This window comes from Lithobates pipiens, unplaced genomic scaffold (genome assembly GCF_037356315.1).
Source record: "Lithobates pipiens isolate NorthernLeopardFrog02 unplaced genomic scaffold, aLitPip1_a1.2 Scaffold_10, whole genome shotgun sequence".
Classification (NCBI taxonomy): domain Eukaryota; kingdom Metazoa; phylum Chordata; class Amphibia; order Anura; family Ranidae; genus Lithobates; species Lithobates pipiens.
In genome coordinates this window covers 21,176,255-21,200,468 of record NW_027507686.1, presented here as the reverse complement: position 1 = coordinate 21,200,468, position 24,214 = coordinate 21,176,255, and the positions used below count along the sequence as shown (strand labels likewise).

The following is a 24,214-nucleotide window of genomic DNA, read 5'->3' as shown; positions in this document are numbered from 1 at the left end:
CTGCTGACTACCCCGTGCTCCCAACGTTGGGCATACAAGTTTTTTTTTGTTTTGTTTTTTTAACAGCGGATAGAGAATACTCCCCCTGCAGTGCTGTAGGCACTGATGTATGTATTCTGAGAGCAGCAACCTGCTGCTCTCAAAATATGGAGATCAATGCTGCAGCTGATTGGCATTCCTGCGACGCAAACGGTTAATAACACACAGTAACAGTAGAACACTTTTTACTTTATCTTTTTTTTGTAATGTAATGTTTCAGACCAATACACTTTCCAGCCTTTGATTTTAGGGCCTCTCAAAATGTGATAGAAAGTTTCCCAACTAACTTCTTTAGATGCACTGCAGAATTGTGTGGAACCCTATACTATACTGTATTGTACACTGGACTATTAGTCCACTATGGCGTGGTAGCAAAGGAAGCAGTCCTTGAGCTAGAGGCCAGGCTGGCCAGGACAGGAGGGACAAACAAATAAATGAAACACGGCTGTCAGGCCTTATTGTGCATTTACCACAGACATAACGTTTTGCGAAGGTGACTTGTATTGGGTAGGTTCACAGACATTCAATTGGCACACTGGCTGCCTGTGCATTATTTCTGCAGTGGCTTTTATATTTGTCACTCCAAAAATAGATGTCCACCTTCCTACTGTTTTTTTTTTTTTTTTTAACCACTTGCCTAGTGGGCACATTTACCCCCTTCCACCGCAGGTCAATTTTCAGCTTTCAGCACTGTCACACTTTGAATGACCCTTTGAAGCACTGGTGGGACTGCGCCAATAATCAGGACACTGAAAATGAGTTTCCCGATTATCAGTGTAGATGTCCCTTTTAGAGAAGCCGGTTAACATCTCTCTTCTCTGATCCTCATGCCGTCAGCATGAGGAAAGGAGTGCCAAATAACCGACATATGTTTACCTCTGTGATCAGCTGTGAAACAAATATCTATCAGTTCGACCAAATTCTGAAAATTTGTTCTATTCGAATTTTGAAAAAAGGTTATATTCTATTGTTTTCAATTCTAGTCTCTAATTTTCTGATTTCTAATCTATTTAAAATTTGAGACCGTTATATTCTATTCTTTTCTAATTCTATTATTTTCCATTTTATTCTGTTCTTTTATTTTCTATTCTGTTTTACTCTATTTATTTTCTTATTTTCTAATCTAGTCAATTCAAATTTATTCTATTTGAAATTTGACTTTCGGAAGATGGTTATATTCTTTCTATTGAAGTCTAGAATATTGTTTTTTCAATTGTATTCTATTTGAAATAAAAAAAAAATAGAATATAAAGGGTCTTCTGAAATCCATTCTATTTTATTCCCTTATTTTCTTTTCTATTTTATTCTTTAACTTTCTATTCTATTTTACGCTATTCTTTTCTATTGTATAATTTTCTAGTCCATTTGTTTAATTTTCTATTATATTTCATTTTCTATTCTATAATTTTCTATTCTATGCCTTTATTTTCTATTATATTTCATTTTCTATTCCGTTCTACGCTATTCTTTTCTATAATTTTATTTTCTATTCCACTTCATTTTCTATTCCGTTTTACGCTATTCTTTTCTCTTTTTTTTTTTACAAGAAGTACGCTATTCTTTTCTAGTCTAGAATTTTATATTCTTTTGTTTTCTATTGTTTTATGCTATTTTTTCTATTCTTTAAATTTTCTATTCTATTTAATTTTCCATTCGGTTTTATGCTATTATTTTCTATAATTTTATATTCTATCTGTTCTGTTTTACATTATTTTTTCTATTCTATAATTATTATATTTATTTTCTATTCCTTTATTTACCGTTATATTTAATATTCTGTTCTGAATCCTTTGTATCCTTTTTTTGTAGTCGATTCTCGTATTCAAATTCGAATTGGTTTTCAAATTTGAATTAGAATTTTTTTTTGTTATTTTGGATATGTTTAAATTCATTACTATTGTAATTGGATATTGATGTATCTGAATAACAAAAAATGAATCCAAATTTTTTATTTGAAATGAACTGTGCATGTCGACTATACTTACAAAAGGAAATAAAGTCAAGTGCATGCATCGAATCCCCATCACAAGCCCAGATGGGTGTCCACCAAAGAGGGCGCAGCTTATATGTTTCAAGGGCGATGCCCTCTTTCTCTGAGCTTTGAGAAAGAGGACATCGCCCTTGAAACACGTCTCTGTACACTTTCTTTTTAGGTCCATCAAAAACTTTAGTACAGGAGAATCACATTACAAAGTCATTGGTAGATCTTATGCTTGTTCTCTAGTACAGTGTTTCTCAACTCCAGTCCTCAAGGTCATGTTTTCAGGATTTCCCTCAGATGAAACAGCTGTGGTAATTTACTAAGGGAGTGAAACTGATCAAATCACTTGTGCAAAAGAATGGAAAGCCTAAAAACATGACCTGTTGTGGCGCTCAAGGACTTTTGTCCAGATATGTTGGAGCCGATAGTCTCTATCTTGAGTATGAAATCTAAGGAAGACCTGTACAGTAAGAATCTGGGCAATGCCTATTCCATCACATTGTACTGCTTTTCTTTGGAGAAGGTCCTCATCTGACAAGCAGGTGTAGCTCTTGAGTGCACCCCCCCCCCCCCCCCCCCAGTGATAGAAAAAAACACAACAATGTAAGTTTTAAAAATTCACTTTTATTGATAGATTTATATAAAACCCACCAAGACTACTGCAATAGAGTGGAAACATTCTTGGCGTTACAGCATTAAACAGGTTATTACAACAGCTTATAATTGTGTCTACAAGAAAGAGGAAACCAACTACTAAAAAAAACACAGTTCTGTTAGAAAAAATGCTTACAAAAATATGTAAGAATTCAATTTCTCTTTCAAAAAAAAAAAATAATTTCCTGACACCCGTTAGATAAAAAAAAAAAAGTCAATATTAAAATGTAAACAAAACCCTGACACTTTTCCCGGCTGTTATAAAAAGGGACATTATTATGGAAAGTAAACATATGAACCGACTTGAAATCCTGGATAATTTTATTATAATGATACATGAGCAGCATTGTTCAGCAGTTTTCAACTGCGAGATAAAACAATCCACAAGGGGGCAGCACTGAGACAGTGTGAAAGCCTTGACCTTGAAGTAAATAAAAAAAAGATTTCTAAAGGCAAAGCATCACAAACCAAAATTGTTTTTTTACTTATTTTTTATCTCATGCTTTCTAGGGTAGAGGGGACCCAGTTATCTCCTCTACCCTGGAAAGCATAAGATAAAAAAACAAAAAAACAAAAAAAAAAAAAAATTTTGCTTAAGAAGAAAAAAATGGCAGTGTTTACATCTGCTTTAGCTGAGAAATTACATCATGACATCGCTTTCGGGCCCCAGGATCACAGAGCTCTATGGTAACCCGACGCCACTGCCAGATTGGGTCTCCGGCTCCCCAATCACATGGGAGAGCCCGGAGAGATGCCCTTGGTGGCGATGTCCCCTCCCGCTGCCTGTAAAAGCAATCCAGTGGCTAATCAGCCCCTAGGATGGCTTGTACAAAAGAGGGAATCGCTGGCTGAAAACAAAAAAGATATCTGGATGATGCCTGTAGTTGCAGGGATCATCCACGTATCTTCACTTCATAGGACGTCCTATGGGCAGGAAGTAGTTAATGTGCAGGGATTTCCTCTCACTTCCAGTTGTGGCTATGGGACAGGAAGTGAAGGCCCCAAATGGGACAGGGGCTATAACCCTCCCTCACCCTGAAAAAAAAAAAAGTTTTACCTAAAGTTCTTTAAACAAATATGTACGATGATCTAAATGTAAAATGAGGAGTTATAAGGTGTAAGGTCTTCCTTGCTCATCAGCAAGCTTATTAACAATCTCAGATAGCACTAAGAGCAGCCTTCATCTGTGGCTGGTATTGCAGTGGTGAGATCCCTTCACACATCTCTATGCTTCTATATTTAAGTGTCTTTTATGAGTATTTTTTTTCCCCTGAGACCTAGCTGCAATGTAAGCATGCAGCATTAAGTGTAGCTACAAAAAAAAAAAAAAAAAAAAAAAATCAGCATAAGGGACAAAACGTGCAATCAGTAGGATGTGACCCTTTAGCTGATGCCTCCTTCAGAGTAAAATCCTGTGTGTGTATATATATATATGTGTATATATGTGTGTGTGTATATATCTATATCTATCCCCCCCCACCGACCAGTTCCAGACCCCTTTGCAGCAACTGCTAACAGTTATGTACTTCTGTAGTTAGAGGCTGGATGGAGCTCCTTACTGACAGGAAGTGTAGTGACAACGCTATACACCCCATATAATCACTATGCGGGAGCATACCATTTATATTCACCTCTACAGCAATAAAAGCAATCTTTTATGCTGCGTACACACGACTGGACTTTTTGACAGCAAAGGTCTGACGGAACGAGTCCGTCAGACAATTCGATCGTGTGTGGGCTCCATCAGACCTTTGCTTGCCAAAAATCCGGCGGACTTTAGAAATAGAACATGTTTTACATTTTCCCACCTGAACTCCGCCGGACCGAGAAATCCATTCGTGTGTATGTTGGTCCGACGGACAAAAACCGATGCTAGGGCAGCTATTGGCTACTGGCTATGAACTTCCTTGTTCTAGTCCAGTCGTACGTCATCACGTTCGAATCCATCGGACTTTGGTGTGATTGTGTGTGGCCAAGTCCGTTCATTTGGAAAGTCAGTCGGAACTCTGCCGAAAGTCCGTCGGACTTAGTCCCTCAAAGTCCGGTCATATGTACGCGGCATTAGAAGCATCAGAAGCCCAGGAGCCGATTGCTAAGCCCAGGGGGCTTAGCACCGTTTGTTGTTACGAATACTGACCACCAGCAGTTCCAGCAAGAACCAACACAGGGACCCGACTTACCAGCCAATTTCTGGTGGTATTTTAAAACAAAGCTGCGACAAATAGTCGGTCACCCAGTGGCAATTAAAAATCGTAACTGTGACTAAAGTGGTTAAAAAAATAAAAAATTACAAATACACTATAGCTACCCTTTAAACAAAGCTAAAGCTGAGCAAACATACTACAATCTGATTAAGCTGGCTCTGTACACTTTCTTTTTTAGGTCCACCAACAACTTTGTAGTACAGGAGACTCTCACATTACATAATCATTGGTAAAAAGGCGATTGTACAGCCAGACTAATGCAAATAGGGTGATTTACTAAAACGGGAGAATGAGAAATTCAGTGCAGCTCTGCACAGAAACCAATCAGCTTCCAGGTTTCATTGTCAAAGCTTAAATTGAACAAGCTGAAGTGAGAAGTGGATTGGTTTCTATGCAGAGCTGCACTGGATTGTGCACTTTCCAGTTTTAGAAAATCACCCCAATGTGTGTGGGTGGAGGGTTTATTTAGGGAGCCAAAAAAGATGGGTTAATCTAAAGCATGCAGTATTAAAAAACACAAAAACACACACACACACACACACACACACACACACACCAGACTCCCTTTTCAAGAATATCTATTTTATGACCTGCTATCAAGCGGTGAAGCCCTCCAAGTCTGTGGACTATGCTGTATGCTACACAGGTAAATCAACTGGCGTACCTAGTCTTGTACCATAAAGCAGCGTAAAACAGAATTAGAGCTATGCAAGCCATAAACCAAAGTAACCAGAAATGCAGCCCGTGGTCCTGTTATTTCTGGTTATTGGCTTATATTTCTCAACTCCCATCCTCAAGCTGCCCCAACAGATCATGTTTTCAGGCTTCCCATTATTTTGCACAGGTGATTTGAGAGAAATACTGAAAACATGACCTGCTGGGGCACCTTGAGGACTGGATTTGAAAAACACTGCTTACTGCAATCTGACATTGGTCTCTAAGCAGCGCAGTAAAGACTAACAAACATGTAGTATTCTCTGTAACACTGTCACCTACTGGATAGTAGGAGGTACTGCATGCTAATGCAAAAAAAGCATCTGAATAAAAAAAAAAAAAACACACAAAAAAATATATATATATAAATAACATTTTTTTTGTTATAAACAAACATTTTCTAGCATTTTTTAATACTGTAAACAAGAGGGGGGTTTACTAAAAGTGGAACCCAGAGAATCTGGTGCAGATGTGCATAGTAACCAATCAGCTTCTACATTCAGCTTGTTCAATGAAGCTTTGACAATAAGGCCCCTTGCAGGCGGGGCGGACTCCGCCAAGTGGATCTGCCTGCTAGTTAGGGGCGGATGACAGGTCCGGGTCCACTCTGCTATGCAGAGCAGACACTGACACAGCCTGCTGTTCTCTATGGGGCGGTTGTATGGAAACGGACTGCCTGTCCATTCCCATCCAATTGTCATCCAATCCGATCCACCGGATGGATGGGGTCAGATCCCCAGTCATCTGTTTTTAGTGGACCGGATGCCGTGCGTGTCAGTGGACACATATCCGCTAACATCCATAGAGAGCTATGAATGTCCGATCAGGTCTGCCTGCAAAACTGACAAGGCAGACCCGATCGGACCATCAGTGTGAAGCGATCCCAACACCTAGTAGCCGATTGGTTACTATGCACAGCTGCACCAGATTCTCTGGGCTCCAGTTTTAGTAAAATCTCTCCCCTCCAGAGTTATCTTTTTATATACATGTATTGTAATATGAAAATTGTAAATTTTATATGCAACAGACATTTGTGGTTTATAAATGTAACAGACAATGTAACAAATTTCAAATAATTTTAATGTAACAGATATGTGTAGCCAAAAATCTGTAAACTTTGCTTTGTAGAACTAACTCCGTTTTAAATTATAGACAAAAATATGTCATTCAGGTTCCCCAATTAGTGTACTAAGAAGTAGATAAGGGCCTAAAACAGGGGGGAGCAAACATCGGCCCCTCAGCTGTTACAGAACTAAAAGTCCCATGAGGCATTGCAAGATTCTAACAGCCACAAGCATGTCTCACAGAGGCATGATGAGACTTGTAGTTCCACAACAGCTGGAGGGCCGTAGTTTGACCAAACTGTAGCCTAGAATATGCACAGCAGCTGATAGTGGACTTCCAAGTACACCCTAATTTGAGCAATTCAGCACAGCGATCACCAGCTTTGATAGAACGCCTTTTACTGCACTGTGGTCTTTGTTCAGTGAGCCCCTAAAGTAAATGTCACTTTGTCCATTGAGGGCAAATGAGTCTTCACAAAACCCACTCCCCAGGCATGTATATGTATCCAGCCACACTGCCTCCCCTGGCTTGTCCAAGCTCTTTTATAGGACTGGTGTCAAGGTTTAGATAGGGGAGGTGAGCATCTTGGCACCCCCACATGACAGCATTCAGACCTGATGACTGGTCAATCAGGTGGGAGCACTGTCACATGGGGGAGATCTCCTGGAAGTCCACAAGGGCATGGAGCCGGGCTGGAAGGAGAGTTAGCATAGCTGGGTAAGTGTATAGTGGTGGTGGTGGTGGGGGGGGGGGGGATGGGCGACGACAGGATGCTATGGGGGTTATTTACGAAAGGAAAATCCACTTTGCCCTGCAAGTGCACTTGGAAATACAGTCGCTCTAAATCTATGGGGTAGATCTGAAATGAGGGGAAGCTCTGCCGATTTTATCATCCAATCACGCGCAAACTAAAATGCTGTTTTTTATTTTCCTTGCATGTCCCCCTCGGATCTACAGCGACTGCACTTCCAAGTGCACTTGCAGTGCAAAGTGGATTTTCCTTTAGTAAATGACCCCCTATGTGCACACACTCACATTACCATAAATGGGCAAAAAGACACTATGGGGTTTATTTACTAAATCTGGAGCACTCAGAATCTGGTGCAGTTGTGTATGGTAGCCAATCGGCTTAACGTCAGCTTGATCAGTTCTAGTGGAGCTTCACCCAAAAAGGTTCGCACACCCCCCCCCCCCCCCCCGCCAAGTTTGACACTTTTGGGGAGGGGGACCAGGTTTTGCTAGGTACCCACTCCCTGGTAAGATTGCTGCATGTGGATCCAAGTCATGTCAGGCCCCTCCTCCTCCCCCCTCTACCTTCTGGGACCTGTGTGTGTCCCAGAAGTTGACGGACCATTCAGACAGCACAGCGCGACTCGCGCATGAGCAGTAGGAAACATATACTTGCGTCAGGTCCAGCGATGTGACATCCCCAAGCTCCCATGCCGGTACTATGATCTTCTCATTTGTTTCTTCTGGATTCAGGATCTTCAGCCCCCTTGGCTTGTAAACAATTTGCAAGGAGAAAAGGTAAAAACCCTTTATTGCAGAAGAGAAATATTATGTCTCTTCTGCAATAAAAAAAAAAAAAAAAAAAACACTTCCTGCTCACAAATTTAGGATTTTCAAGTTCAGCTTTAAACTAGATTAAAAATTGGAAAAAAAAGTGTTGGCAAAAATCAGTCTGCTGTTATAAAACAGGTATAAAAAAAAAACCCGACTGACTGTTAGTTGTTGGTTACATTTCCATTTGTCTTTCCTACAGTTTTGTCCAGAATGTAAAAAGTATAACTTCCTTAGAATCCAACATTAATAACGCATTGCTTATTGTACTACACGCCAAGTCACCAGCACTTTGCATTTGTGGTCAGCCAAGTCTGTGAATTGCTCATAAATTTCAGGAAAATTCATCCAGGAATCGTACATGAAATTCTTTGACTTTCTGTAACAGCAGCTTCAGCTTCTCCAGAGGAGGAAGAATGGTCATCCTAGAAATACAGAAATCCTGGTTAAAAAAAAGGGACCAGAATCAAGGCCTGCATAGATTCTGGAGAGAAGAGGCAAAGGAGAAAGAGAGACTACATGTACCACCAGCCATAGGCAGATACATTTTTTTGACAGCTGAACTTTAAAGCTGGTCTTAGATGACTTTTTTTTTTTTTTCAATCAGCGCACTGGTCGATCTGACAACAAATGTGAAGGAGACGGCTGATTTATAGCTGCTACTTGTCCTGACTGAACACTTTCCCCAAGACAAGCAAGAGCAATGCAGAGGAAGGAGGATGCATTCTTCTTGCTGTTGCTTGTCTCAGGAAAGTGTTCACAGTCAAGACAAGCAGCAAGTTATAAATCAACTGTCTCCTTCACACCTGTTCTCAGGATCGGTCACAGCTCAATCCAGGTAGATGTCTAGGTTGCTAAATATTTTGTCATGGACAATACAAAGTATCCCTGTTGCACAAAACCACCTACCAGAGTAGTTATTTGGTGGGGTGCAATGAGTGCAGCAACCAGATATAACTGAGCTGACTCCTGATATGCGTCTGTAAATTTCTGCACATTGAATCAACCCAACAGACACTTTGCTGGAAAGGCCATTGCTGACCCCTTCTTAAAATGCTACCTTGCTTTCTTTAACCGCCTACCATACATATACTGTGGCAGGATGGCTTGGCTGCTCAAAATCACGTACCTGCAAGCGATTTTGTCCACGTGGTGTAGGGCGTGTGCTCCGCTGAAGCGCAGCTCCCACTGTGGCCAATCAGCGGGTCTGACGGCCGCAATGGCCACCGCCAACCATTCACAGGATACTCGGAGCAATGGGGTGGCCAGTGGCATCGCTAGGGGCTATAGCCACGAATCTGTGGCCCATAGCCCAAAGTCTTTGCAGAGGTCCCCAAGGGGAGGGGAGGCTCTCTGGGGACCCAGATTTAAGGGGGAGGCTCTCTGGGGATATATTCTCTCACACACACACACACACACACAACTGTATATACATGTGTATGCGCGCCCAAGGATATGACTTTCTTTACTATGCTGCTATGGGCTCTAGCCCCAGATCTTTTGTAGACCTAGCAACGCCACTGGGTGTGGCTATGTAAACAAGGCACACCGCTGATCTATCAGTGAGGAAAAGAGAGATCTTCTGTTTCAGCAAAGCTGAAACTCTATCACCGTTTTCCTCCAGTCTAACACACCCCTGACCCCCTTAACCTCTTGATCACCTCCTAGTGTTAACCCCTTCCCTGCCGGTGTCATTTATACAGGGATCGGTGCATTTTCTTTTAGCACCGATCACTCTATTGGTGTCACTAGTCCCAAAAAAAAGTGTCACTTGGAGTCCGATTCGTCCGCCACAATGTCACAGTCCTGCTAAAAATCGCAAAATCGATGCCATTACTAGTAACAAAAACAAAAAAAATATATAATGCTATAAATCAAACCCACGGTATGTAAACATGATAACTTTCACGCAAACCAATCAATATATATGCTTATTGGGATAATTTTTTTTTTCATATTAGCCTAAACTGATGAAGAAATTTGAATTTTTTTTATCAGAAAGTAAAGAATGTTTTTTGTTTACAGCATAAAAAATAAAACCCGCAAAAGGTGATCAAATACCACCAAAAGAAAGTTCTATTTGTGGGAACAAAAAAAATAGGACATCAATTTTATTTTGGTACATCATCGCACGACCGCGTAATTGTCAGTTAAAGCAACGCGGCACTGTATTGCAAAAAATGGCCTGGTCAGGAAGGGGGTAAAACCTTTCTGGGGCTTAAGTGCTTAATGAAGGCCCTCTTTGGGTGCAGGTCTTTTGTGGTTTTCTCTGGTACTGGCATACTACTGAACTTTCGCTAGGTGTTCAGACCCACGTGATCCAATTCCACAGTTTGCACTGCGTTCTACAAACCGATTTGGGGGTGTCAGTAACTCTATATTGACACAGCAACAGTTTGCAGCACACAGTGTGAACGGCCTGCAGTCCTGATGCGGTGTGAGAACCACACAGAAATCGCTGCGGGTCCCGCACCGCATGAGAGTGAACTGGGCCTTAGAATCACTTTAAAAGGTACTTAGAAGCAGAGTGTGACAAGAAGTGAACTCTATCAGTAGTGATAATTTCTCTTCACCCAAGTTTCCTTATGGTATATTAGTAGGGAAGAGATACAAAGGATTGATTTATGCAAACAAAGGCAAAGGCAACTGCTGCCCAAAGCAACCAGAATGTGAGATTGACTTGTTCCAGTGGGCGGGTTTTCTAGATTTCCTACTGACAATCAACGTTACCTGAAGTGATAAGTCCCCTCTCTCTGGCCAAAACCACTTCCTGGTACAACACAAATCCCCATCTCCTCCAGTAACTGCATACAGTAGAACATGTCCGGCTCCATCTGCAGCTCCTGTGGGTATAAGACACTTATTAGAATTGTTTTACGTTTTTCCTTTATCACATTAAAGCTGAATTCCAGATACAGTAATACCTCGGATTAGGGGCATAATTCATTCCAGAATAATGCTTGTAATCCAAAGCACTCGTATATACAAAAGCGAGTTTCCCCATAGGAAATAACAAACTCAGATAATCCGTTCCACAGCCACTGCTTGTCTATGCAGTACTGCATGTGGCCAGAGGTGCCGGGGAGCACTCGAGACGCTCGGGAACGGAGAGTCTAAGCCCTTGTACAGGGCCGGAGATTCCGACAACCAAATCCGTCGGATTTTGTCCGAACTGTTGCATACACACGGTCGGACGAAGTTGTCGGAACATCCGATCGTTCAGAACGTGATGACGTTATTTCATTACGACGGGACTACGTTCACGCTAGTAGCCAATAGCTTTGATGTAGGAATTTGATCTGAGCATGCGTGGCACTTTGTCCGTCGGAGTAGGCTACACATGATCGGAGTATGTCCGATCGGAGCATTTTGTTGTAAAATATTTCCAGCAAGTTGGAAAATTTGGTCCGACGGAAACAGTCCGATGCAGTCCACACACAGTCCGGAATATCCGACAAAACGCTCCGATTGGACACATTCCGTCTGAATCTCCAACCGTGTGTACAAGGGCTAAGAGTGTCTGAGCGTCGGGGCGCCCCCGCACCTCTGGCCAAATGTGGTACTGCACACCCCAGCGGCTAAAATCCTGCTCGTCTTGGGAGACGATGCTCGCAAAGCGAGTCAGGATTTAAAAAGAGAAATTGCTCGTATTGGAAACGCTCATAAACCGCGTTACTCGCAAACTGAGGTTCCACTGTATTGTTTTTTTTTTTTTGTGTTTTTTTTGGATAGTTACACTGGTCCAACTTAGACCAAGTGTGCATTTTCAATACCTGACTGATCCCTGTGGAAGTGGAGAATCACAGGGTGGGGGGAATTTACTAAAACTAGAAGCTGATTGGTTTCTATGCACTAGATTCTGTGTTCACCCAGTTTTAGTACATATCCCCCACTGAAGAAGCCAAAGTGACTACAGTGATCCTTGCGGTCTTCTGATTCTCCAGACAAGTGGCTGCCTGCTGTATAGAATAACAAGGGGTCACTTGCTAGGCACCATTTACAGAACGCCTTGCATTTACGCAATGCATGCAAAGAGTCCTTTGATTGGATAGGGAGAAGAAATAAGCATTGAAATCATTATAAAACAAAACCAAAGAAAAGTGCCAGCTCAACTCACCATCCAATCTGCTACCAAATTATCCTGTCAAATAGTTTGTGTTAAAAACAGGGGTTTCGTTTGCACACATTTGCAAATACATGAGTAAGCTGCAGAGCCACTCCAAGGCACCCAAGTATTTCTGCAGTCCTAACGCTTGTCAATTTATGAGAGCCTCCATAGTAGAAGCACATGCACTCTAATGGATAGAGAGAAGGCAGGTGAGCCTGGAGGGAGCCCACCCCTCAAAAGGCACAGGACACCCAAGACAACGGCTGCAAAGGTGTCCAGTGTGCCCCCTTACCTCTATTACATCAGTATCAATCAACTGGCTACTGCCCCCACCTATAATTGGCCTTCAAAGTAAGGAGCACATGGAAGAGCAATGCATGCAAAACAAAGAAATTAAAATCACTATTTCTACCTTGTCCATATAGAGAATGTCTTGTTTTCATTAAGATGCTCTCTAAATGGCACCTGTGCAAAAAAGGAGGCACCCCCCCCCCCTCCGGGTCCTGGAAGATGGCGGCAATCACTGTAGTAGCAGGGGCTACTATAGTGAATAATCAGTAACTCTGCCAACACGCGACAATGCGCAACTGACCTTCGCCTTCTCTACGGCTCGAGGTGGGATGAAGATCCGGGGAAAGGCGTACATGGCACCCTGCAAGGGGTTACACTGAATGCCAGGAACCTGATTAAATAATTCCTCCGTCACTCTGGCTTCTGAGCGAGATTCCCGAGGACCGTTTCTTTCTCCTGAGGGAACATTATAAAAGAAATCTCTAGTGCTTATGGAGCCACGATTGATAATAAAAACACACACCACAAGAAGAAATAAAAAAAAAAAAAAAAAAAACAAACAAACAGAAGTCCATTGTACATAAAATAATTCTTCAGATTCTAAAAGCAAAAGCTGGACAGGTCTCTTTCTTTTTTTTTTTTTGATAAAAAAACAAAAGTTTTATTGTACATATAAGAAGGATAAATACAATTAGGGTGACATGTACTACAAGCAAAAAAAGAACAAGCACATTGACAAGGTAATACAGAAATGAACATCGCGAAAGCCGTAGGGGGCGACATGAACATAGGAGCAAAAATAAATTTCAATAGCAAGATTCGTCACGTAAAGGAGCAATATTAGAGAAGGATTACACCATTTACCGGTGGATATAAATGGCAAAAACCATATGTGTTAACATGAGAGCTTAAGTTAGAAACACCCATAGGGAGAGCAGTATGTGTGTGTATATGTATGTGTATATATATATATATATATATACATACACATATATACATACACATACATACGCAACACACACATACACCAGGATATGAAAATATGTTAGAGAGTTATTCTGCGTCGGGGCAGGTGGAAGCCTCTTCCAACCATCGGTCCCAAATTGTATGATATTTATTGGGACAACCCCTATGCATATAGAGCACCCTAGGTCTCCACTTTCCTTTTATAGGAAAATATTCTACACCAGGAACAAAGGACACAATACTTTCCAGAAACTGACTTGAACAGGGTATGAATGTACTGTCTCCCCTCTACATTATAAAGCGCTGCATTTTTTTTTTTTTTAGGGGGGGGGGGGGGATATGGTATATCTGAATAAGCTTTTCTTCTTTTTAAGTGTTGGAAATGTTATATATTTTGGAATATTTGTGGAATTGCTATAAAATCAATAAAAATGTTAATAAAAAAAAAAAAAAAAAAAAAAAAAAAAAAGGCGCTGCGTAAACTGTTGGTTCTATATAAATCCTGAATAATAATAATAATAATAATAATAATATTGCCCATGCTGAACATACCCTGATAAATTGCTCATAGGACTCTTCATTGGGCTGTGGCGGGTTCACTACGACATCCATTGCTGCCTGACCCGACACTGGCGGGCAAAGGCGGACAGAGAGCATCTTCACCAGCTGGGCCAGTATATCAGGGTGCAGATTCAGCACTTCCATGTAACCGCTTCTGTAACCGCATCTAAGAGAGATGTAAAAATCACGTACTGTAAACATATACTACCACCTATATTACTGCACAAATACAACAAGAAAGTGTACATATGATTAGCAATTAAGAAACGTCAGCCAAAAAACTTTCAGTTTTATTATCTGGATACAAAGAAAGCAAGTTAAAGTTTTCCTGCTGTCCATGCCATCAATAAGATTTCTCTTTACTTCCCATTTGGTCATCAGTACATTAAATGATGGGGGAATTCATACACTAGGCCAGACTGCAAAAAAAAAAAAAAAAAAAAAAAAGAAGAAGTCTGGCAGAGGTTTTTTCTCTACTCCATCCAAATCCTAAAAAAAAAAAAATAACACTTAGAGCCCTTTCACACTGAGGCATTTTAACGCTAGAAATATCCCTCTCATTCATTTCAGTGCGACTTTTCACACTGGGGCGGGTTATGCTTGCGGGACGTTAGGAAAAGTCCTGCAAGCACCATCTTTGGGGCGGTTTGGGGACGCTGTATACACTGCTCCCAAAACGCCATGCCCATTGAAATGAATGTCCAGCCCTTCGGAAGCGCTGCAACATTGGCACTTTTAACCCCCTTCTTTGTCCGCTATTGAGGGGTTAAGAGCGCCCCACTGGCAGCCGTTAAACACTGCTTAACCAGCAGTAAAGCGCTGCTAAAATGAACGGTGGCCCCAATGAGAAAGGGTTCTTAGTGTTAACATCTAAGTGAAATGTGACTGGATTAATAGCAGAAGGTCCTTAACTGCTTAAAGTTCACCCAATAGAAGTTTTACTGCTACAGGGACGGCAGGATCAGCCAGGTTTTTATTTATTTTTATTTTTATTTTTTTTTAGACATTACCAGGGGCCAATAGGACAGAGGACAAGTACTTTGTCATATAACATGCTTTAAAAAGGAGGAGGATCCATTTTTTTGGGGTTAACAAACGCTTTACTTAGTTGTTCAACACATTAGTCTATATCTTTCAACACTAGGGGGCACTAGTTACTTGCAAGTATACACTGGAACTTGATTGACTGAAATATAAATACAATCAGTACAGCTTCCAGCTAAAACATCAGTCATGATGTAGTAGAAATACAAATGAGGAGCGGTACAGTAGATGCACTCTTTTTAGGAATCATTGTTACACATACCCTCTCCTCATTTGTAAGGCTTCGTTCACACATGCAGCTGGGGGGCAGTAAAACAGGGCAGTTGACCTGTGGTTTTACCACCCATTCCCAACCCATTAACACTGACATGCATGTGCTCCTGGCTGTACACATGCCACTGCCATGACCGCTGCAAAGATTGCACAGGAGATACATTTTGGAGGGTGTTGCTGTTGCCAAACGCCACTAATGGAGATTTATGGGGCCGCAGTACAAACCCCCCACCGCACACACACACACACACACACACACACACACACACACACACACACACACACACACCTGTGTGCGATGTACATCATTGCAGAAGGGTAATGTTGCATTTAAAGGACTAAATCAGGTGGTAAAGAGGTTTCCTGAAAACATTGCAGCACCCTGCACTAATATTCTTCAGAGCCTTCAGCTCTGGGCTGGCTTTTGGGAAGCATTAGGAAAATATTAAAATGTCTTGATAGGTGGATGTCAGTCTGGAGGAGTCGGCGATCCTAGGCAGGCTGTATTTGCAAGTAGACCACCCTCAATAATGCCCACATGTGATGCTGAGCCTCAATGATTGAAAGAGCTGAAATCCAATGAGGAAGAAAGGGCTAGATGTGCAAGGATGTCCTCCAGCCAGGAAATGAGACAGGCTCTATGTGACTTGCTGCAGCTTCTAATGCACACTATGATGACATGCTGTAAAGAGGAAGGATCGATAATGCATTCTACCCTGACCTCTAGGGGTGGATAAGGGTAAATACAGGGGGCAGGGCTCGAAGGGATAGGAACAGGAGTATATATGTAAACGAATGGCAGACTTAATGAAGCTGATTCTGGACACTTACTCTCCCATATAACCCTTGGAGGTAGAGTGGAATGAGGCAAGCTCCACATTATTGCTGTACTCTGGTCCCATCTCAAACAGAACTTTCTTGAAGGAATGGAATTGGCAACTATCGGAGTAGACATTGTCCTGGTAGACCTGCACAATACAAGACGATACATGAGAAATATTACAAGGCGGCATTCTGTAAACACCCTTTAAAACACTTCCACACCGGGCCAAATCCTGCCATTTCTCTCCTACATGTAAAAAAATTTTTTTTTTTTTGCTAGAAAATTATTCAGAACCCCCAAAAATTATATATTTTTAGCAGAGACCCCAGGGAATAAAATGGCGGCTGTTGCAAATTTTTAAGTCACACGGTATTTGCGCAGCAATTTTTCTAACGTTATTTGTTTTGGAAAAAAAAAAAAACACAAACACTTTTAATGAATAAAAAAACAAAACACAATATTTACCCCAATTTTTTTGTATAATGTGAAAGATGACGTTACGCATAGTAAATAGATACCTAACATGTCACACTTTAAAATTGCGCAGACTCGTGGAATGGCGCCAAACTACAGTACTTAAAAATCTCCAAACATTAAAAAGTTTAACAGGTTTCCCAGTTTAGCGTTACAGAGGAGGTCTAGGGCTAGAATTATTGCTCTCACTCCAACGATCGCAACGATAGCTCATATGTATGGTTTATGCCATTTACATATGCGGGTGCAACCTATGTATGTGCTCACTTCTGCGTGCGAGCACGAGGTGCTTTAAAAAAAATAATAAAAAAAAAAAAATTGTTTTTTGTTTATTTTTTGTATAGTTCATTTTCCTTTAATTTTTTGATCACTTTAAGTCCTATTACAAAGAATCTAAACATCCCTTGCAACAGGAATAGGACATGACAGGTCCTCTTTATGGAGAGATCTGGGGTCTATAAGTCCTCCACTCTATGCTGAAAAGGCCAGAGATAAATAAATTTAAAAAAAAGCAGTGTTTACATCATCCAGCGCTGGAAGCGACGTCATGTCGTCACTTTTGGTCTCTGAGATTGCCAGGAAACCATCTTGTCCCTGGTCAGTTCTATGGTAAACCGCCTTAGAATTCATTCTCTGGTTTCCTGATTGCATAGGAGAGACCCAAGAAGAACCAGAGGGTGTGGGGGAGAAATGATGGCTTTTCATACAGATATCTCCATTTCAAGTCCACAACGTCACATGATGTCAACCCAGGCGAAGTGGTTAAATTGTTTTCCATGACACATTCCTGATTTGCTAAGAACAGATATTCAACTGTAACCTCTGATAGAATGAATATATTGGACCCCCCCCCCCCCATTCCAATACATCATGACTTTGAAGACTTATAATAATATCAGTGAAGGCTTTTACATACACCCAAGTGCTATAAGGACACACTGGGGTTGATTTACTCAAACTGGAGCAGCTCTGCATGGAAACCAATCAGCTTCCAGTTTGTTTTTTGTCAAAGCTTAATTGAACAAGCTGAAGTTAGAAGCCGATTGGCTAGCAGTTTTAGTAAATCTCCCTCACTGACTTATAGAGCAAACCACAGAGCATTGTGTGGTACAAACTAAGCCAAGGTCAATCTATCTGAAATCACAAGGACTTTGTACTCGATGTTCATGATTACGGACGACTGCATACCGTATATACTCGAGTATAGGTCGATCCGAATATAAGCCGAGGCCCCTAATTTACCACAAAAAAAACTGGGAAAACTTATTGACTCGTGTATAAGCCGAGGGTGAGACATGCGTCCATCCCTGTGTCCATCCCTGCGTCACGTCCATCCCTGCGTCACGTCCATCCCTGCGTCACGTCCATCCCTGCGTCACGTCCATCCCTGTGTCCATCGCAGCCTACCTGTCTCTTTGCCTTCTGCAGCCTCTGTGTGCAGAGCCGTGCCGAGCCGCACTTCTCCTCCTGCTCGGACAGACGGCGGCCATTCCACTGTTCAAAAGCCGCGCCTCCGTCTGTCATAGGCGGAACACTCAATTTCCCAGCAGTCAGTGTTCCGCCTATCACGGACATCCTCTCATCCTCGTCCATAGTATGAGAATGAGCGGATGTCCGTGATAGGCGGAACACTGACTGCTGGGAAATTGAGTGTTCCGCCTATCACAGACAGGGAGGCGCGGCTTTTGAATAGTGGAATGGCCGCCGTCTGTCTGCACGACACGCTGATCGTGTAGGCAGACGGCGGTGACTCGAGTATAAGCCGAGGGGGGCACTTTCAGCCTAAAAAAAGAGGCTGAAAATCTCGGCTTATACTCGAGTATATACGGTAGTTCTCTTTGTCCTTTTTTGGACTTTATGAACAGGTAACCATCCCTTACCATTATTTCCATTCAGCCTTTCCATTAATCCTTGGTGCACCTTAAATTTAAACAGTCTGCCACACCCACGGCTCCCACGCAAGACGGTCTCATTGGTGCACATTCGGGCACCTGCCCTTTTGCGAAAGATGATTTCATCCCAAAGTGTTTGTGTCTGTATGTTGTTTATCAACTTTGAATTCACTCATCTCCTAAGGAAGTGAACTTTGTTTTACGAAACGCGTCGAGAGAAGGATCAGTGCCTGGTACGCATCATACATTTTTTCTCTATCATGTCCAATGCAATGTATGATGATATTTCATACTAATACAGGCATCTTTTTAAATGTTTTCTATTGTTTGTTTTTAATGTTCTCATACGGAATGTGAATAATAAAGATGATCAAACTTTTTATATACATGTTGTAACAATTGTTACTTTTTTTTTTTTTAGGGCGTCGCTCCTCAAAAGTCCCATGGGCACCTGTTTTTAGGCATATTTGGAGGCCCAAGCCAAAAAAATCTTTTAATTAATTTCCGAAATCATAGAGGTTTTATTAGAAGAAAATTTCCAGTGAATAGGACACCATCTAAATACTGTGTTCACTACTTTAACCACTTAAAGACTGCCTGCCATCGTTTTACATTGGCTGTTTGAAGAGGAATACTATTGTTATGGCACCTCCTCTGTAACTCAAAACGGGTAACTTGTAGAGATTTTTAAACGTCGCCTATGGAGATTTTTGAGGGTAAAAGTTTGTCACCATTCTAGGATTGGGCACAATTTTGAATCAGGTTTACTTTACTGTTGTATTTTTATATAATATATATATATATATATATATATATATATATATATATATATATATATATATATATATATATATATATATATATAGTGTGGGGGTTCCAAGTAATTTTCTAGCAAAAAAATAAGGAATTTATTTTGTAAATACCAAGTCTAAAAAATAGACCCAGTTCTTAAGTGATTAATGATTAGGCCTCAATGGTCCTGCAATACACTAGAAGAAGTCTACAATTCTGCCCTCCCTGGGCCACTTCCCCACCTCCTACCTGATCCTTAATCTACTGGCGATCATCACTACATCTCTTCCTCTCTACATAAAGGAGATGAGGTCTTCTATAATCCAGCGGGGGAGAACTCAGCCAGGGCTGACAACACTGCTTGGAAATTCAGTGCAACAGGGGAGTGGTTGTCAGCCCACCACGGCAGGAATTTGGAAGCTCACTGGATTTTTTGGCAGATCAATAGATATTGCGTTCTATTTACAGCTTTGGTTGGAGAACACATAGTGAAAAAATGGCATGTATTGTAGAGATGATAACGTTCTTGTTTTATCATGCTAGGCACACCCTTCATAAATTCATTTATTGCAGAAAAATAGAAATTTTGTACCATTATACACCTATTTTATTTTAAAAAATGAAAAGAAGCTGATGCAAAAAATTGTGATTAAAACCCCCTCCACACGGCAGGTCCGATCAGGTCCACCTGTCAGTTTTCCAGGTAGACCTAATCAAACAGTCCATTCACCCCTATGGACCGGCGGGATGTAAAACAGACTTGTATGCATTTACACCCGCCTACCTCTGATCCGATCCAGTCCACTTAAAAGATAAAAAAAATAAAAAATAAACAGAAGGGGGATCTGTCCCCATTGTCTAGGTGGATTGGATCCAAGGGCAGTTGGGTCACCCATAGAGCAGAGTGGGCCCTGTCTGTGTCCACTCTGCAAAAACTGAGCAGATGTGGACCTGCTCCATCTGTGAACTGATCCCTGCTGATCAGAGTGGAATCCAACCCATGTCAAAGGGGCTTAAAGGTAATTATTACACTGCTTCGTTGCAAAAATGCAGTAAATTTTTTATTTTTTTTTTGCTGTGGTTCCGGAGCATTTTGCACCTGTGAAAAAAGGACATGCGACCCAAAAACACAACTGTGGGTGCGTTTTTGATATGGTTTAAACTAATTTCAATGAGGAGGTGCTGTATTGGCGCACTTTTTTTAATGCATCAAAAGTGCAGCCTGCAGGACTTGGAAAATCGCAAAGGACCCGTAACTGACAAGTCTTAAATTTCCATAGGATTTATTGGCCACACTGTATTTTTTCCCCACTTTTTTAGCACATGTGACAGCAGCCTGAAAGAGAAGATATGGAAACAATATTTCCCCTTGTGAATATCCGTGTTACCTCATCTGCCAAGAGGAAAAGACCTTCTTCCCAGGCAAAGTGAATGACTTCCTCTATACAGTGTTTGCTCTGGACCTGCCCTGGAAATGAAAAAAGGGAAAATACTGACATTGCAGGTACCGAGCCAGTTCTGCTCCAACAATACACACACGGTACACATATGTTACACATTATTCTAGCAATCTTCATTGTGGGGGTTACAATATTGTGTACAACATTTTTTTCTAGTCGCTCAAGCACACCTTTTTAGGCAAAGAAGTTCTTTTTTTTTTTTTTTTTTTTTTTTTTAAATAAGGATGATGGGTGTAGTCGCACTGCTACAGCATGAACAATATAAAAACAAACATACAGTATCTTATAGTTACAAATACCAAGTATACAAAATAGTCCATTGTGGCAACACGCAGGTAAAATCACCTGGTTGTATCCAGGATGGGAAATATGTGTGCCCTAGATTCAGGCTTTATGCAGACTTGTACAATTAGAGGGAAGAGTTAATGAGCCCAGCTGAAGTAAGTGGGCTCATTAAGACCTCTACAAAAAACTCCAGCATGCTTAGGGAGAGGCTCCATCCTGGAACCAGTTTTGTGTTGTATAGACTGGGGAGTGTGACACTTGTTCTGTGCGGTGAGTTAACGCCTGTGTGGCAAACCTCTACAACAGGGACAGGGACTGGGGCAGCACAAGGCTGCACTCAGTTGTTAGACAGGGTATCTAAGTGTGTAGTTAGAGGTCAAGCTGACCAGGATTTATTTTCATGTTTTATTTTTGTTTGGCTGTTATATGCATCACTGCATGTAGCATAAATAAACTGCACCTTTTGTTTTTTGCACCTACAATGCTGTCTGCTGTGCCTGATTTTGTGTTGTGAACCTATCCAGGGGGGTCACACACACCCGCTGCCGAGCTAACCCCTCACACCATATACATATATGTGTATGTGTGTATATATATATATATATATATATATATATATATATATATATATATATATATATATAATTCCACACCTAAAACCAACGCTAAATGAGAGAGCTAGTGCAGCCAGCCTGCTTAGAGAGGAGTGAGGGCTACCAGTAGCATGAAGAAAGAGCAAGTAGGAAGAAACAGAAAAGCTGCACAGAAGGGCCAGTTATTAGGGTTGCACCGATGCCACTTTTTTAATACCCAGTACAAGTACTGATACTTTTTTAATGTCATGTGGCAGTGGCACTTATGGGCACTAATAGGCGACACTGATGATGAGGTGTGGACTGTCAGTAGCTTTTTCTTTTTCCAATTTATATATTTTTTACAGTGCTTTTCTTTTTTTTTGTCAGTGTTTTTTTTTATTTTTTTTATTATTTTTATTTATTTTTTAATGAACCCTGCAACTCTGTTGGGGGGGAGTTGATGAGGTATCAGAGGTCTGAACAGACTCCTGACATCTCCCCTTTGAGACAGAGAAAGGGACTATAGACACAGATTCCCCAGTCCCTTTCTCTGTAGCCTCAGCTGCACTGAAGATGAATGGAGAGGAGATAGAGGCTCCTCTGTCCTCTCTATTCATAAACTGAAGCATCGTAAACATTCTGCTCAGTTATGAATGGACAGAGGCAGTGATCACTGTGCATTCAGGAAAGGAAGGAGTCAGTAAACTACATATATAATGGCTCCTTACTCCACTCTCCATGATAACATATCTGGGACAGGGCGGACCAGAGCAGGACACGGCGGGGGAGCGGAGAAGGAGCCGAGGAGGACGCGGCGGGGGAGCGGAGAAGGAGCCGAGGAGGACGCGGCGGGGGAGCGGAGAAGGAGCCGAGGAGGACGCGGCGGGGGAGCGGAGAAGGAGCCGAGGAGGACGCGGCGGGGGAGCGGAGAAGGAGCCGAGGAGGACGCGGCGGGGGAGCGGAGAAGGAGCCGAGGAGGACGCGGCGGGGGGAGCGGAGAAGGAGTCGAGGAGGACGCGGTGGGGGGAGCGGAGAAGGAGCCGAAGAGGACGCGGCGGGGGGAGCGGAGAAGGAGCCGAGGAGGACGCGACAGGGGGAGTGGAGAAGGAGCAGAGGAGGACACGGAGGGGGAGCGGAGAAGCACATGGCTAGAGACCTTAGGAGCACGAAGGAGGACACAGCGGATAGTCAGGGATGATCTGTGCAGAAGTGGGGGCCTTTACAAGCACCAATCTCCCTCTATAGGATTTTAATAAAGCAGCTGAAAGCCGTGGGAGGGAGAGGAGGAGAAGTGGCTGTTTTATTGACATCTATACAGGGAGATCGGTGCTTGTAACAGCCCCCACCGCTGCACCGATCATCCCCTGACTGCCCAGGTATCAGATTAGGCATTGGAGCATTTGCAGGAGTTCAAGTACTCGTGCAAATTCTCAGGTATCGGCACCGATACTAGTATCGCCATTGACGCAACCCTACCAGTTATGTAGTCATTTTGTGAAAATGTTATTAATAGAAACTACATTAAATATCACCCACAAACTTTAGAGGAGTATCAGCAAAATAACAGAGTTTGGGGGAAACTGGTGTCCCTGTATGGAATTCTCTGTCCTGGTCAGCCGAGTCCAAACCTATCAAACAGCCTCCGCTGAGAGAGGGCAGAGTAAGTGTATGCAAACCACTTCCAAAATCCTCGACAGAGTCACCCCCCCCCCCCACCCCCAGAAATGACGGCACTTTGGCACAGAAACATGCTTTGGAAAGAACCTCTCCGCCCTCAGTCTGCCTAATACTATCAGGGCAGGGTGGAGGATTCTATACTGGGACAGCGGATTCCCCCAAACTCTGTTATGCTACCTCTCTGAGGTTTGTGAGTGCGCTGGTAATCCACTTTATTGTAACATTTTCACTAAACTGCCACCTTATTTGCCCTTCTGCACTGCTTCTTTTCTATCTGTCTTTTACAATATTAGTGTGTCTCTTCTAATACATTTTCTGGCCTGGGTTCTGAGGTCATCGAACAGGTAGATAATTACGATCGTATCTATGACCAGACAAAAATGTCACAAGTAATCTGGTGCTTCTGTAAGAAAGGGATTCCTACCACTCAAACTGAAGCGCAAAACTGCACAAAACCTCTTAAGTAAAAATTTACCAGTCTCCCCTTTTTCTGCTTTAAAGCCCAACACTTTTTAAGAACAATATAAATGGGCCCCTTAAAACAGACTACAAAAATAAAAATCATCTCCGGCCGCTATACTTCAAGCTAAAGCAGTCCTCTGCAGTACAGCTCTTTTGCCACAAGGTGTCCTCAGTCCTCTGGGTTGAATGATGCCCAATGTCAAGAGGGGGGGGTCACTATAGCACCCTTCATTTACAGTGTATTAGTACTGCTGACATCATCACCTCTCTGAATTAGCATAGGATCCCCTGGGTTGCAGAGAGAGTGAAGAGGA

The 24,214-nt window shown here is 42.0% G+C and overlaps 1 protein-coding gene across 1 annotated transcript in view; it reads right to left on the bottom strand.

The window, feature by feature from the left end:
* Positions 1–2,624: 2,624 nt before the first annotated feature.
* Positions 2,625–24,214, bottom strand: part of GPT2 (glutamic--pyruvic transaminase 2) — a 62,950-nt gene continuing 41,360 nt past the window's right edge. Inside the window, 7 exon segments of the mRNA XM_077452485.1 lie at positions 2,625–8,642; positions 10,948–11,060; positions 12,918–13,036; positions 13,039–13,072; positions 14,135–14,309; positions 16,292–16,428; positions 20,830–20,909. Of these exon segments, the coding sequence (XP_077308611.1) occupies positions 8,552–8,642; positions 10,948–11,060; positions 12,918–13,036; positions 13,039–13,072; positions 14,135–14,309; positions 16,292–16,428; positions 20,830–20,909 (749 nt within the window). The 3' untranslated portion in view covers positions 2,625–8,551.